At 34.8% G+C, this 14004-nt stretch overlaps 1 protein-coding gene across 4 annotated transcripts in view; it reads left to right on the top strand.

The window, feature by feature from the left end:
* Positions 1-14004, top strand: part of RAP1GDS1 (Rap1 GTPase-GDP dissociation stimulator 1) — a 155945-nt gene that overhangs the window by 23962 nt on the left and 117979 nt on the right. For 3 of the 4 annotated variants that reach the window (XM_045998133.1, XM_045998131.1, XM_045998130.1), the window contains exon 2: positions 4094-4204. In XM_045998133.1, the coding sequence (XP_045854089.1) occupies positions 4094-4204 (111 nt within the window). The remainder of the gene's footprint in view (positions 1-4093; positions 4205-14004) is intronic. The other variant, XM_045998132.1, reaches the window with a different exon arrangement.

Raw genomic sequence — 14004 nt, 5'->3', positions numbered from 1 at the left:
CTTACTGCCTCCCCTTCACCCCTTCCACCAACCAGAAGCTGAGAGATTTTCCATTAGAACAATTTCAGTGTCTTAATGGTAAGAATTTACTGCTGAGATGTACTGTCATAGTTTGAGGGAGTCCAGAAATAATAAATACCCTCTGTTCCTAATTCCCTCTGTTCTATAAGCTAAAATGCACAGATTTTAAGTGGTCAGTTTGATGAACTTTGGAAAATGTATTATATATTCATGTAATCAGCATTCTAATAAAGATATAAAACATTCTAGCATTTTATTTTATAAACTGATTAATGTTTGTTTCAGTACTAACCTGTTCATTCATTTAAAATGCTTAAAATCATAATAAGTTTGTAGTAATTCTGTTTGACAGCTTTGGTTGTCTCTGGATGTAGAATTTAATGAACTTCCCTGAGACGATCTCACATCATTAATAGGCATGTAATTATTCTCATGGAGAGGCTGAATGCTTTTTTACTGACATAAAAAAATCTTTTAAAAGTGGGATGATCTATGTAGTTTTTAGTTACATATTTTATATTTTTTTTTTAAAGATTTTATTTATTTATTTGACAGACAGAGATCACAAGTAGGCAGAGAGAGTGAGAGGGAAGCAGGCTCCCCTCAGAGCAGAGAGCCCGACGTGGGACTCGATCCCAGGACTCTGAGATCATGACCTGAGCCGAAGGCAGCGGCTTAAACCACTGAGCCACCCAGGCGCCCCCATATTTTATATTCTTAAATGCTTAAATTGTCTTCAGTGATTTTTTTTTTTTTTTGTATCTTAAAACGTAAGACACTCTATTTATATTTTAAATTATATGGAGTACATAGTCGGTGCTTAACATGTCACAATTAACTTCCTTTTGCTATTGTCCCACTTTGGCTCTTAAATGTGTGATACAAAGGATGGTAACTAGACAGCTTTGTGCAAAGAACGAACTCAGTCCTTATATTTACTGGGCACTGTGCAATGACTATAATTAAGGTGATGTCCCATAAAATGTAGTGGGGGAGCATATATTAACAGTTAAACAAAAAATATAATTAAAACTTGTGTATAGTGATGTGAAGGATGGATACAGTGATTGAAAATGATCCTGAGGGGTTAAGGCAGAGGAGACTTAGATAAAATGGACAAGGATGGTCTCTGGACTCGTATAATCCAGACTGAGACTCCCATCAGAAGGGGATGTCAAGTAACGAGCTTTGGGGATGGGATGAAGGGAAGGAAGGAATTTAAAAAGACTCAGATGCCAACATCAGTAGTACTAAATGAGTCTTAACCGCCTTTTATTTCTTGTTGACTGATAGTTTTGATGGATTGCTGTAATTCGACTAACTTAAGTCTTATTTTTTTCCTCAGTGTTGGGATAATTACATTTATTACTTTTAATAATATGAACTTAGATACTGTACATTATTCATACTTTATTTCAGGAAAATTAACTTAATATGAACTTAGTTAAGTTTGAACAAGAATATCTGAGATATGATGCCCTACATCTTCTTTTTAGTTTATAGAAGAGAAGAGATACAAATATACTTCTTTTTTAGAATAAAAATCAATTTCTCAAAACTGCTTAACCCCTCTTAAGAAAGTAAATATTAAACTTGGATATGATTGATAATCTGGGATTTTTAATAAAGTATAGATTTAGATTTACTGGAACAGTCAGGTTATATGAGGTGTCCCTAGAGCATGTTATTATTATATTATGTAAAATTTTAAGTCTACTTTTTTTTTGGATTAGCATGGAAAGTAATTATTTCTCATTTTATAATCAGGGATTTCATCATATTTGTAGAATTGTTTTGACCTGGAAATGTACAGAAGTCTATTACAATGTATACCTTACTTTGAAGTAAGAAAATACCTGAAATTCTAACTGCAGCAGCAATGCTAGAGGTCCTTGGTATCGCATTAGGGTGTCTATGAGGTCAATACTGCCTGCATTTGCCCTAACTATGGTACAAAAGCAGTTATGGGTAAAAAACTGAGGATGCTTTAAAATGTATGAATCAGAGCAGTAGTAGTACTGAATTGTATTAGTAATATTCTTCACTGTAACATGAAGTAGAAAAAAATATCAGCTTAAGAATGCCCATTATGAAGCAGGAAAAAAATTAAAAAAAAAAAAACCAATATCTGTATACACATTTTAAAAATATTCTTTGTCATGAAATGGGAGGTACACATAAAACACTTGTTGCATTGCGAAGTCTCATGTTTTGAAGAGAAACATTTGAGCAGTTGTTTATGAGCCGACCAAGGTACTTTTTTTTCATGGAAAGTCATTTTTTATTTGAAAGAATGGACAAAACTGTTTTTTCATATTTGGCAGATATTTTCTCACAAGTATTAGCTGACAGTATTTGTTACTGGTAATGAAATTGAAGTTTGTAAGAGAAAATTAGAATTTTGGGAAACTTGCATGCCTTCAGCTTGGTATTTCTCCAGGACTTACAAAGAGTCTTTTAATAAGATTAGTGATGATACTAGCAAATGTTATATTTTGAAATAGTATAATGAAATATGTCAGTATTTGGAAAATATGCATAACTCCATGACCTAATTTTTTTGATGACCAGTGCTTTGATGATAAATATCTTACATACATGAAAGATTCAAAGTGTAGGAGATCAGTGGGTATGAATATGAGTTGGAAGCATTCATTAATATTGTTTCAGATTTCTTATGGCAACCAACCTTTAAAAAACTACCACTTGTCCAGTTTTGGTATGGTGTCAAAGAATAACCCAATTATCTGAAAAAGCTATTAAAATACCCTGCTGTTTTTCAACTATGTGTGTAAGGCTGAATTTTCTTCATCTGCTTAACCCAAACAACAAATTATAGAAGATTTCAGTACAGAAGCAGATATGAAAACCCAGTTACTTTCTATAAAGGCAGACATTATGGAGATTTGTAAAAAGGTAGAACAATACTATTTTTAATGATTTTTTTGTTTCCGAAATATATATATTTTTAAATATTACTGTTAAATAATTTTATAACTTAGGGTTAAATGAATTACTAAAATGAATCTTTAAAAGTCGCAGTTTTAATTTTTAGTATTTAATTGTCAATAGAAATAATTGATGCAACCTGAGGGTTTTGAAGGGTCAGGGGTGGGAGGTTGGGGGAACAGGTGGTGGGTAATGGGGAGGGCACGTTTTGCATGGAGCACTGGGTGTTGTGCAAAAAGAATGAATACTGTTACACTGAAAAAAATAAATAAAATGAAATAATTGATGTAACTAAAATTTACATTGGATAAATGTGGGGATCTGAATTTTTAATGTAAAGAAATTTTGACAATGTATGGTGTGGGGGAATCCACATACAATTAGGATTAGAGCACGGCCTTATAATCCGAAATGTACATGTTTTAGTTTAGAGCAGTATTTTGATTTGAAGTGTTTTTCAAATGGCAGTGTTAGAGTAGGTTTTATAGGTATCAGCTTTCTATTATTTTAAGTCATATTATTTTGAAACTTTTCTAAACCTTCATTTTCATTTTATGTCTTTGAAATACAGCAGAGGAAGCCAAAAATGAAGCAAAATATTATTTGCAAAGCAGTGTAATCTTTTGGGGACATTTAGTTTTTTTTTCAATTAATCATGGCTGGTTTCCTGAACAGGCTAAATATGGTATAAGAATCCTGAAGAAGATGTTCTGTGACAATCTGTAGTATTCCTGAGTATCAGGGCACCTGGGTAGCTCAGTGGGTTAAAGCCTCTGCCTTCGGCTCAGATCATGATCCCAGGGTCCTGGGATCGAGTTCCACATCGGGCTCTCTGTTCGGTGGGGAGCCTGCTTCCTCCTCTCTCTCTTGCCTGCTTCTCTGCCTACTTGTGATCTCTGTCTGTCAAATAAATAAAATCTTAAAAAAATATATATTCCTGAAATCCCTGATATCTGAGTTAAATGTGGATACATTTTATTTAAAAAATTTGTAATGGTACAGTCAATTGCCATTTTGTAATGTTTGTGGAAGTTACTCACAATAATGCCTGTTAGTGGTAATGGTCATGAAATGTGAGGATCATATGTTAGTGAGAATTCTGATTTCTCTTTTTTTTTATAAGCAGATAATCTCAGTGATACCTTGAAGAAGTTGAAGATAACAGCTGTTGACAGAACTGAGGATAGTTTAGAAGGATGCTTGGATTGTCTGCTTCAAGCGCTGGCTCAGAATAGTAAGTTTCATTATGTTTTAAATGCCAAACAAAAAAATTAAATCAGTAGTCATTCAGAAATTTGTATGTAGTTTAGCACATAACTTACATTCACATAATTTAAATTCTTTTGAATCCCCAGAATACTGAAGTTGTTTTACTTGCTCCACCCTCCCACCCCACCTCCCCACCCCCAAGGTAATAAAAGCCAAGTTGATAGGCAGAAGAAAGGAGGAATTGATTGGTGGTAATGACATTAATACCAGCCCTAGAGAGAGGCCATTCTTTCATTCCTAACAGATAAGCACCATAGTTGTTTTCCTTCTAAACACCTACATTTGTTTGAAAGAGGGGTGTGTGTGTGTGTGTGTGTGTTTGTGTGTGTGTGTGTAAATCTTTTTCTGAGATCTTATGGTCACCTTTTTAATAGTTCTACTTTAAAGTAATGTTTATGAAAAGTAAATAAAGTAATGCTTATGCTTAGATTTAATTGGAAAGAACCATAAGCAGTCATTCAAAAATCCCTTAAAACTGAACTAGGACTTGAGGGGCGCCTGGGTGGCTCAGTGGGTTAAGCCTCTGCCTTCGGCTCCGGTCATGATCTCAGGGTCCTGGGATCGAGCCCCACATCGGTCTCTCTGCTCAGCAGGGAGCCTGCTTCCCCCCCCCTCTCTACTTGCCTCTCTATCTACTTGTGATCTCTCTCTATATATCAAATAAATAAAGTCTTAAAAAAAAACCGGGCTAGGACTTGATATGTGGTAATAATACTAATGATAAAAATTATACAACTCTTCATTGGCTAACACATTGTATTGTTGCATTTGATCCATCATATTTCCATTCATTAATATTTCTATTATCACAGAGAATAGATGGGGGCTAACAATGATTTTTATCTGTTTCCTTAGTTCTGCTTTGTTGTGCTATGGTTTGTGCTGTACTTGTTTTTAATCATACCATTATCTTATTCTGGGATTAGTTATGTAGCTGACAGAGAATTTAGGAGACAGTATATATTGTTAGAGTTTTAATTTCAGGCACTCAGATGTGTTTGTTATTTTTTTTATTTTATTTTTCATTTCTCAGTGAACTGTGCTTAGAAAATCTAAAATAATTGAATGTGGTACTCTTCTTCAAAAAGTACATTTTAAAACTAGCTTGGAAAAGTCTTTTTCAGTAATTCTCTTTGCTTTTGAGATTGTAACTCTGTCAAGCTGTTCAATCTTAGATATGACAGAGAAGGGGTTTGAAATAAGGATTTAAATAAGAGCATCCGAATAAGGTTCACCATGGTAAAGAGAAAGAAAAGGAGTGTCTAAGGCTGTGCTGTCCATTGTAGTAGATAAATGTGGCTATTTAAATTTAATCATTTAATTTAATTTAAAAGTAAGTACCTTAGTCTTATTTTCAATAGCCACACTTGGCTAGTAACTAACTTTTGGGGGACCACAGATATTAAGCCATTTCCATGATCACAGAAAGTTCTTTTGCATAGCATGGTCTAGAAGACTAGAAAGAATCAAGTGATGACCTGAGTTTTATATGCCTGTATAGGCAGATTTACATAATGTGATTGGTCTAAGTAAATTGAATATCTCAAGTTTATCTTTTTTGAAGAGTTGTTGTATTATACTCTTCTTTTGTTTTTAGTAGCCTGTTATTTTTCTCTGTGTTAGAAAAAATAATTTTCTTAATGGACCATTTGTTCAGAAACTGGAGGATATGGAGGCAGTGTTCTTGGTTATATGTAGAGGGTTGCTCAGCACTCTTTGGAAAGACTGATAGAGAACTGAAGTTGAAGAAGAAAAATGAAAAAAGGAAGCCAAAGCTTATAACTTTTTAAAGAATAGATTTAAGAAATAGTGAGAAGTATATAATTGTTGGATTAAATTTCAGATCTATTGCAGACTTACTCATTGAAACTTTTTATTGAAAATAGCCTTGAAATTGTATATTATAAAGTGTTAAGGTCAATAGTCACAAGATGTCAATAAAAACAACAAACTCTACGAATTTAACTATTGACTCCCCAAGAAGGGAGCAAAAGTAATATGTCTTTTTAAGAATCTAACAAAATTCGGGGTGCCTGGGTGGCTCAGTGGGTTAAGTTTCTGCCTTCAGCTCAGGTTATGGTCCCAGGGTCCTGGGATCCAGCCTCGCATCAGGCTCTCTGCTCAGCAGGGAGCCTGCTTCCCCCACCCCTCTCTACCTGCCTCTCTGCCTATGTGTGATCTCTCCCTCTCTCTCTGTCAAATAAATAAATAAAATTTTTAAAAAAGAAAAAGAAAAAAAAAGAATCTAACAAAATTCGTGTGTTCTCATATCTAAGACTATTGACAGAAAAGAATTTGACACAGGAAGAGGGAGTTCATGCAGATGTCCAGTGTTTAACTGAAGAATGATTATTGACTGAGTGCTTATGATGTACTCAGCACTGGACTTGGGGCTTGATCTATTATCTAAATAAAACTTTCCTTTAGTCCCATGAAGAGGTATTCTAATCACCATTTAAAGGAAAAGGAAACAGACACTATGATGCTACTTGCCTTACTCTGACAGAGTCTAGAGTTTGGATTTGAACTCAGTCTACAAAATAAAAAAAATTACATTCTGAGTGAAGTGTGGCTTTTTGCTGAGTTTATAGGCTATGAAAGTGTTTCCAAAAGATATTTTTAATATTGTGTCTTAAATTTTTGTTTTTTTTAACTTATTTTCAAATTATATTATTATAGATGAGAATATGATATGTAAACCATTTTTCTTGAATTATAGACTTATAGATGTTTTATTGACATTTTTTAAGAACTAGTAAGGTGTGGGGAGCCTGGGTGGCTCAACGGGTTAAGCCTCTGCCTTCGGCTCAGGTCATGATCTCAGGGTCCTGGAATCGAGCCCCACATTGGGCTTTCTGCTCAGCAGGAGTCTGCTTCCCCCTCTCCCTCTGCCTGCCTCCTCTCTTCCTACTTGTGATTTCTTTCTCTGTCAAATAAATAAATAAAATCTTTTTAAAAAAATAAAATGAAAACTAGTAAGGTGTTTATTTTCCTTGAAGTGATTGATCCCTTGCTACTTTTATCCTCCTAAAGGTAAAATTATAAAACATTTAACTTAAGTGAATCTGTACTGGCTTTTTTTGCAGAGACCTTCTATTGTCATAATTCTTTCTTAGTGTCAGGTGTTTTACCTAAAAATATCACTGCTTGTACAGAATTGCACCTGAACAAGAAACAATGATTTCTCCATTCTGTACAAGTATAAGATGGTAATATGTGTAATAGAAATCTTAACTTAAAATTTATTTTACAGTCTACTAACCTGTCATTGGAAGGAACAAATCTGAATGGAAAGAAATTATGCTTTTTAAAATTTTTACACTGTGGAAATTTAGTATATTTGAATTGCACATCAAAGATTATCATAATCTGATATTGATATATGACTTCAGAGTGATTTTCTTTCTTAAATTTTTCTTGGGTAACATTAAATATAGTATATATGACAGAATCTTTAGAGATAAGAGTTAGACAGTTTTAATAGTGGGTTTTATTGAAAATATTTTGCTTTAACATTTTGTATAAATTTCTGAACTAAATAATAGAAGCATTCATTCATTCATATAAATACTTTAGATCTCAGTTTTAAAATGTTTTTAGTAATTATTTGAAAGCTACTGTTTAAGAAATAAGATTCTGTTCACTCTTGATTCAGAGAATAGAGGATTCTCTATAAATGTTTATTGTAGTGTGGTTACTGTATTTCATGCTTATTTGAAAATTTAAAACAGTAGGCCGTATTTTATCCCTAAACATTAGGACAGGAATTATCATTAGAGAATATGACATCTAAATCCCCTTGTAAGGCAAACTGCTAGCATAAATCAAACGCCCAAAAACAAGAAAAATTAACAGTCCATTCATAATAAAAAATTCTATTCCATTGTAAGAGCATGGGGACCATGTTCTGTTGCTGAGTGAACCACAAAACAATGCCAGCATGATCACCAACACAGCTTTAAATTCTTGTCCTAAAGAATTAGGCTGTTTTCCTCTGTCTTATTGCCTCATGTACCTTTGTGCTCTAACTTTATTTAATTTTTAGCTTAATGACAGTTCCTATTTCATAGAAGAGTCACAGAATTATTTTCTGTAGAACAACCCAGTTTACTCTAAAGAAAAAAGTATTTAGTTTTTAGTCCACATTCCTAACCTAATATTATAGTCATCCACTTGTTGAATACTTGTTATTCCTTAGCCTTTGTTCTTTTTTAAATTCATTATTTTGATTTTTGGCTCCCTTATGAAGCTATAATCCTAAGCATACCAGGTTATATATATAAGCCGCTAATGTAGATTACTCTGTGAATCTTCTCTAACAGAACTTGCTGTTGTCATTTGCTTTTAGTCTGTTCTATGCCTTCAGTATTTCCGAATTAACTTACTTTTGGGTACCCAAATTATTCCTTTTAAGTAAGAGACTTTGAAACTTGTTATCAACTGTTTTTCAATAGCAATGTTAAATCTGAAATCACTGGACATGAAAGATTACTGCTGTTTTAGTAGAAACAAGAAATTATTTTACTTCTTTCATGGTAATATCTTGATTTTACTTTTTACCCTAAGTTATCAAATGCACCATAGAAGTGATATATTTCTTTTTATTTTTAATTTTTAAAATTTTTTATTAACATATAATGCATTATTAGCCCCAGGTGTATAGGTCTGTGAATCGCCAGGTTTATACACTTCTCAGCACTCACCGTAGCACATACCTTCCCCAGTGTCCATAACCCCACCTCCCTCTCCCTTCCCCCTCCCCCCCCCCCAGCAACCCTCAGTTTGTTTTGTGAGATTAAGAGTCTCTTATGGTTTGTCTCCCTCCCAATCCCATCTTGTTTCATTTATTCTTTTCCTACCCCCAAATCCCCCACATTGCCTCTCAACTTCCTCAAATCAGGGAGATCATATGATAATTGTCTTTCTCTGACAATTGACTTATTTTACTAAGCATAATACCCTCTAGTTCCATCCACGTCGTCGCAAATGGCCAGATTTCATTTCTTTTGATGGCTGCATAGTCTTCCATTGTATATATATATATATATACACACCAGATCTTCTTTATCCATTCATCTGTTGATGGACATCTAGGTTCTTTCCATAGTTTGGCTATTGTGGACATTGTTGCTATAAACATTCAGGTGCACATTCCCCTTTGGATCACTACATTTGTATCTTTAGGGTAAATACCCAGTAGTGAAATTGCTGGGTAGTAGGGCAGCTCTGTTTTCAACTATTTGAGGAACCTCCATGCTGTTTTCCAGAGTGGTTGCACCAGCTTGCATTCCCACGAACAGTGTAGGAGGGTTCCCCTTTCTCCGCATCCTCGCCAGCATCTGTCAATTTCTGACTTGTTAATTTTAGTCATTCTGACTGGTGTGAGGTGGTATCTCATTGTGGTTTTGATTTGGATTTCCCTGATACTAAGTGATGTGGAGTACTTTTTAATGTGTCTGTTGGCCATCTGGATGTCTTCTTTGCAGAAATGTCTGTTCATGTCCTCTGCCCATTTCTTGATTGGATTGTTTGTTCTTTGGGGTGTTGAGTTTGATAAGTTCTTTATAGATTTTGGACACTAGCCCTTTATCTGATATGTTGTTAGCAAATATCTTCTCCCATTCTGTCAGTTGTCTTTTGGTTTTGTTAGCTGTTTCCTTTGCTGTGTAAAAACTTTTGATCTTGATGAAATCCCAATAATTCATTTTTGCCCTTGCTTCCCTTGCCTTTGGCGATGTTCCTTGTGGCTGAGGTCGAAGAGGTTGCTGCCTGTGTTCTCCTCAAGGATTTTGATGGATTCCTTTCTCACATTGAGGTCCTTTATCCATTTTGAGTCTATTTTCGTGTGTGGTGTAAGGAGATGGTCCAGTTTCATTTTTCTGCGTGTGGCTGTCCAATTTTCCCAACACTATTTGTTGAAGAGACTGTCTTTTTTCCATTGGACATTCTTTCCTGCTTTGTCGAAGATTAGTTGACCATAGATTGAGGGTCTATTTCTGGGCTCTCTATTCTGTTCCATTGATTTATGTGTCTGGTTTTGTGCTATACCATACTGTCTTCATGATGACAGCTTTGCAATAGAGCTTGAAGTCTGGAATTGTGATGCCACCAACTTTGGCTTTCTTTTTCAATATTCCTCTGGCTATTCATGGTCTTTTCTGGTTCCATATAAATGTTAGGATTATTTGTTCCATTTCTTTGAAAAAAAAAAGGATGGGTTTTGATAGGGTTTGCATTAAATATGTAGATTGCTTTAGGTAGCATAGACATTTTCATAATATTTGTTCTTCCAATCCACGAGCATGGAACGTTTTTCCATTTCTTTGTGTCTTCCTCAATTTCCTTCATAAGTACTTTATCGTTTTCTGAATATAGATTCTTTGCCTCTTTGGTTAGGTTTATTCCTAGGTATCTTTTGGTTTTGGGTACAGTTGTAAATGGGATTGACTCCTTAATTTCTCTTTCTTCTGTCTTGTTGTTGGTGTACAGAAATGCAACTGATTTCTGTGCATTGATTTTATATCCTGACACTTTACTGAATTCCTGTACAAGTTCTAGCAGATTTGGAGTGGTGTCTTTTGGGTTTTCCACATATAGTATCATATCATCTGCAGAGAGTGATAGTTTGACTTCTTCTTTGCTGATTTGGATGCCTTTAATTTCTTTTTGTTGTCTGATTGCTGAGGCTAGGACTTCTAGTACTATGTTGAATAGCAGTGGTGATAATGGACATCCCTGCCATGTTCCTGACCTTAGCAGAAAAGCTCTCAGTTTTTCCTCCATTGAGAATGATATTCGCAGTGGGTTTTTCGCTTTGATAATATTGAGGTATGTACCCTCTTTCCCTACACTTTGGAGAGTTTTGATCAGGAAAGGATGCTGTGCTTTGTTAAATGCTTTTTCAGCATCTATTGAGAGTATCATATGGTTCTTGTTCTTTCTTTTATTAATGTATTGTATCACATTGATTGATTTGCAGATGTTGAACCAGCCTTGCAGCCCTGGAATAAATCCCACTTGGTTGTGGTGAAAAATCCTTTAAATGTACTGTTGAATCCTATTGGGTAGTATTTTGGTGAGAATTTTCCCATCTGTGTTCATCAAGGATATTGGTCTGTAATTCTCTTTCTTGATGGGATCCTTGTCTGGTTTTGGGATCAAGGTGATGCTGGCCTCATAAAATGAGTTTGGAAGTTTTCCTTCCATTTCTATTTTTTTGACACAGTTTCAGGAGAATAGGAATTAATTCTTCTTTAAATGTTTGGTAGAATTCCCCTGGGAAGCCATTTGGCCCTGGGCTCTTGTTTGTTTGGAGATTTTTGATGACTGCTTCAATCTCCTTACTAGTTATGGGTCTGTCCAGGTTTTGTATTTCTTCCTGGTTCAGTTGTGGTAGTTTATATGTCTCTAGGAATGCATCCATTTCTTCCAGATTATCAAATTTGCTGGCATAGAGTTGCTCATAATATGTTCTTATAATTGTTTGTATTTCTTTGGGGTTGGTTGTGATCTCTCCTCTTTCATTCATGATTTTATTTATTTGGGTCCTTTCTCTTTTCTTTTTGATAAGTCTGGCCAGGGGTTTATCAATCTTACTAATTTTTTCAAAGAACAAGCTCCTACTTTTGTTGATTTGCCCTATTGTTTTTTTGGTTTCTATTTCATTTATTTCTGCTCTGATCTTTATGATTTCTCTTCTCCTGCTGGGTTTGGGCTTTCTTTTTTGTTCTTTCTCCAGCTCCTTTAGGTGTAGGGTTAGTTTGTGTATTTGAGACCTTTCTTGTTTCTTGTGAAAGGCTTGTACTGCTATATATTTTCCTCTCAGGACTGCCTTTGCTGTGTCCCACAGATTTTGAACTGTTGTGTTTTCATTATCATTTGTTTCCATGATTTTTTTCAATTCTTTAATTTCCTGGTTGACCCATTCATTCTTTAGAAGGATGCTGTTTAGTCTCTATGTATTTGGGTTCTTTCTGAATTTCCTCTTGTGATTGAGTTCTAGCTTCAGAGGATTGTGGTCTAAAAATATGCAGGGAAAGATCCTAATCTTTTGATACCGGTTGAGACCTGATTTGTGACCCAGGATGTGATCTATTCTGGAGAATGTTCCACGTGCACTAGAGAAGAATGTGTATTGTGTTGCTTTGGGATGGAATGTTCTGAATATATCTGTGATGTCCATCTGGTCCAGTGTGTCATTTAAGGCCTTTATTTCCTTGTTGATCTTTTGTTTGGATGATCTGTCCATTTTAGTGAGGGGAGTGTTAAAGTCCCTTACAATTATTATATGATTGCTGATGTGTTTCTAGAAGTAATATATTTCTTTTGCAAGCTATATTCATTATGTTCTTACCTTCTTTACATATTTTTGTATCATGTGACTCTTCTAGTTATTGTGTCCATTGTCCATGAGAGCTTATTAGTGGTACTAGTCACAAATTATCAAAAGTTCAGTTTTTACTAAGTAAAGGTAACATTTGTAGAATAGAGGAGACTGAAGTAGTGAACTAACGAGCTGTTGACAACTCTTGATGAATTGAGAATCCTGGATTGCCATTGATTAATGGCAGCTACCTAAATCTTAGTTTTTCCGCACATTCTCTAAAAACTTACACAGATCATCGAAGAGATAAAGTAAAACTAATTAATGTAACCTATGCCTTAAGCATAACTAGAAGACAGACTAAGACCATCTGATTACTAGGGAGATAAAGAAGTATCAAAATCTAGCCTACTTAGCATCAGAGCCCATGATGGAATTCATTGAGACTGCAGAAACTCTTGGAAAAGATGAGAGGAAAGTTGGTTGAACCAGGAGCCCAAGGGTACATAGTTAAAATTGCCTTTCGGAAGAAAAAGTCCTAGCCTGGAACATAGTAAGATAGGGTCTTAGATTCAACACGAGCACTCACTGTTGAGAAATGAAAAGGAAGAGACTTTAAAGTACACAGGACCCTAGGAGCACATCCGATGGGTGCCACTTTTGGGGATGATCTTGTTTTGCCTTGCAGACTTGGTGGTGAAGGGGAAGGAGGAAACAAGATAGGAAAATTAAGTGTTCTGGAGAAATAAGAAAACCATAAAATTAGAAGACAAATTAGTCACCGCCTTTGGTTTAAGTCCAGAATAGAGAGCTTTTGAACTGGAAATCTAGATATGCATCCCAAATCTTTACCCTTCGTACTTAAATTTTTATTGCTCATGAATGGAAAATAAGAACTATACACTGAATAGAATATTGCAAAGGATAAACATACAAATTGCTACAGTGAATAAAACAAAAAATAAGAACCAACATTTTAGCTGTTAAAAGTGTTCTTCCTAAACCAACCATAAAGCCGTTATCAGTAACAGAACACCATAACCTATATTAAATATCTTTAAGCCTTTGCATATATGAAGAGAAAAAATTCCTCAAGTAAGAGTTTCAGATTCTTGAAAAAGAAGTGGATAAATACCAGAGTGATGTGAAAGAAGAGTTGGCCTAGAAGAAATTGAAGAAAAATAACCACTTCAGAAATTAAAACTGGATTATAACAGGAAAGAATAGAGTTGGCTGAAAATTTATTAGGAAGCATTGAAGAAAACAGGCGAATGATTGATGTATAAGACAGGGAAAAGCTCCATTATATACACAATTGGAGCCCAGAAGGAGAAGAACAAAACAACGAATGAGCTAATATTTAAAATTAGAAATTTTTCTGAAGGAAAGAAAGACCAGAATCTGCATGATGTGAAAGAGGCATCCATGTACTTGCAAAAATG

The sequence above is a fragment of the Meles meles genome, chromosome 2 (assembly GCF_922984935.1).
Source record: "Meles meles chromosome 2, mMelMel3.1 paternal haplotype, whole genome shotgun sequence".
In the NCBI taxonomy this organism is placed as follows: Eukaryota; Metazoa; Chordata; class Mammalia; order Carnivora; family Mustelidae; genus Meles; species Meles meles.
This window is presented reverse-complemented; position numbering and strand designations above follow the sequence as displayed.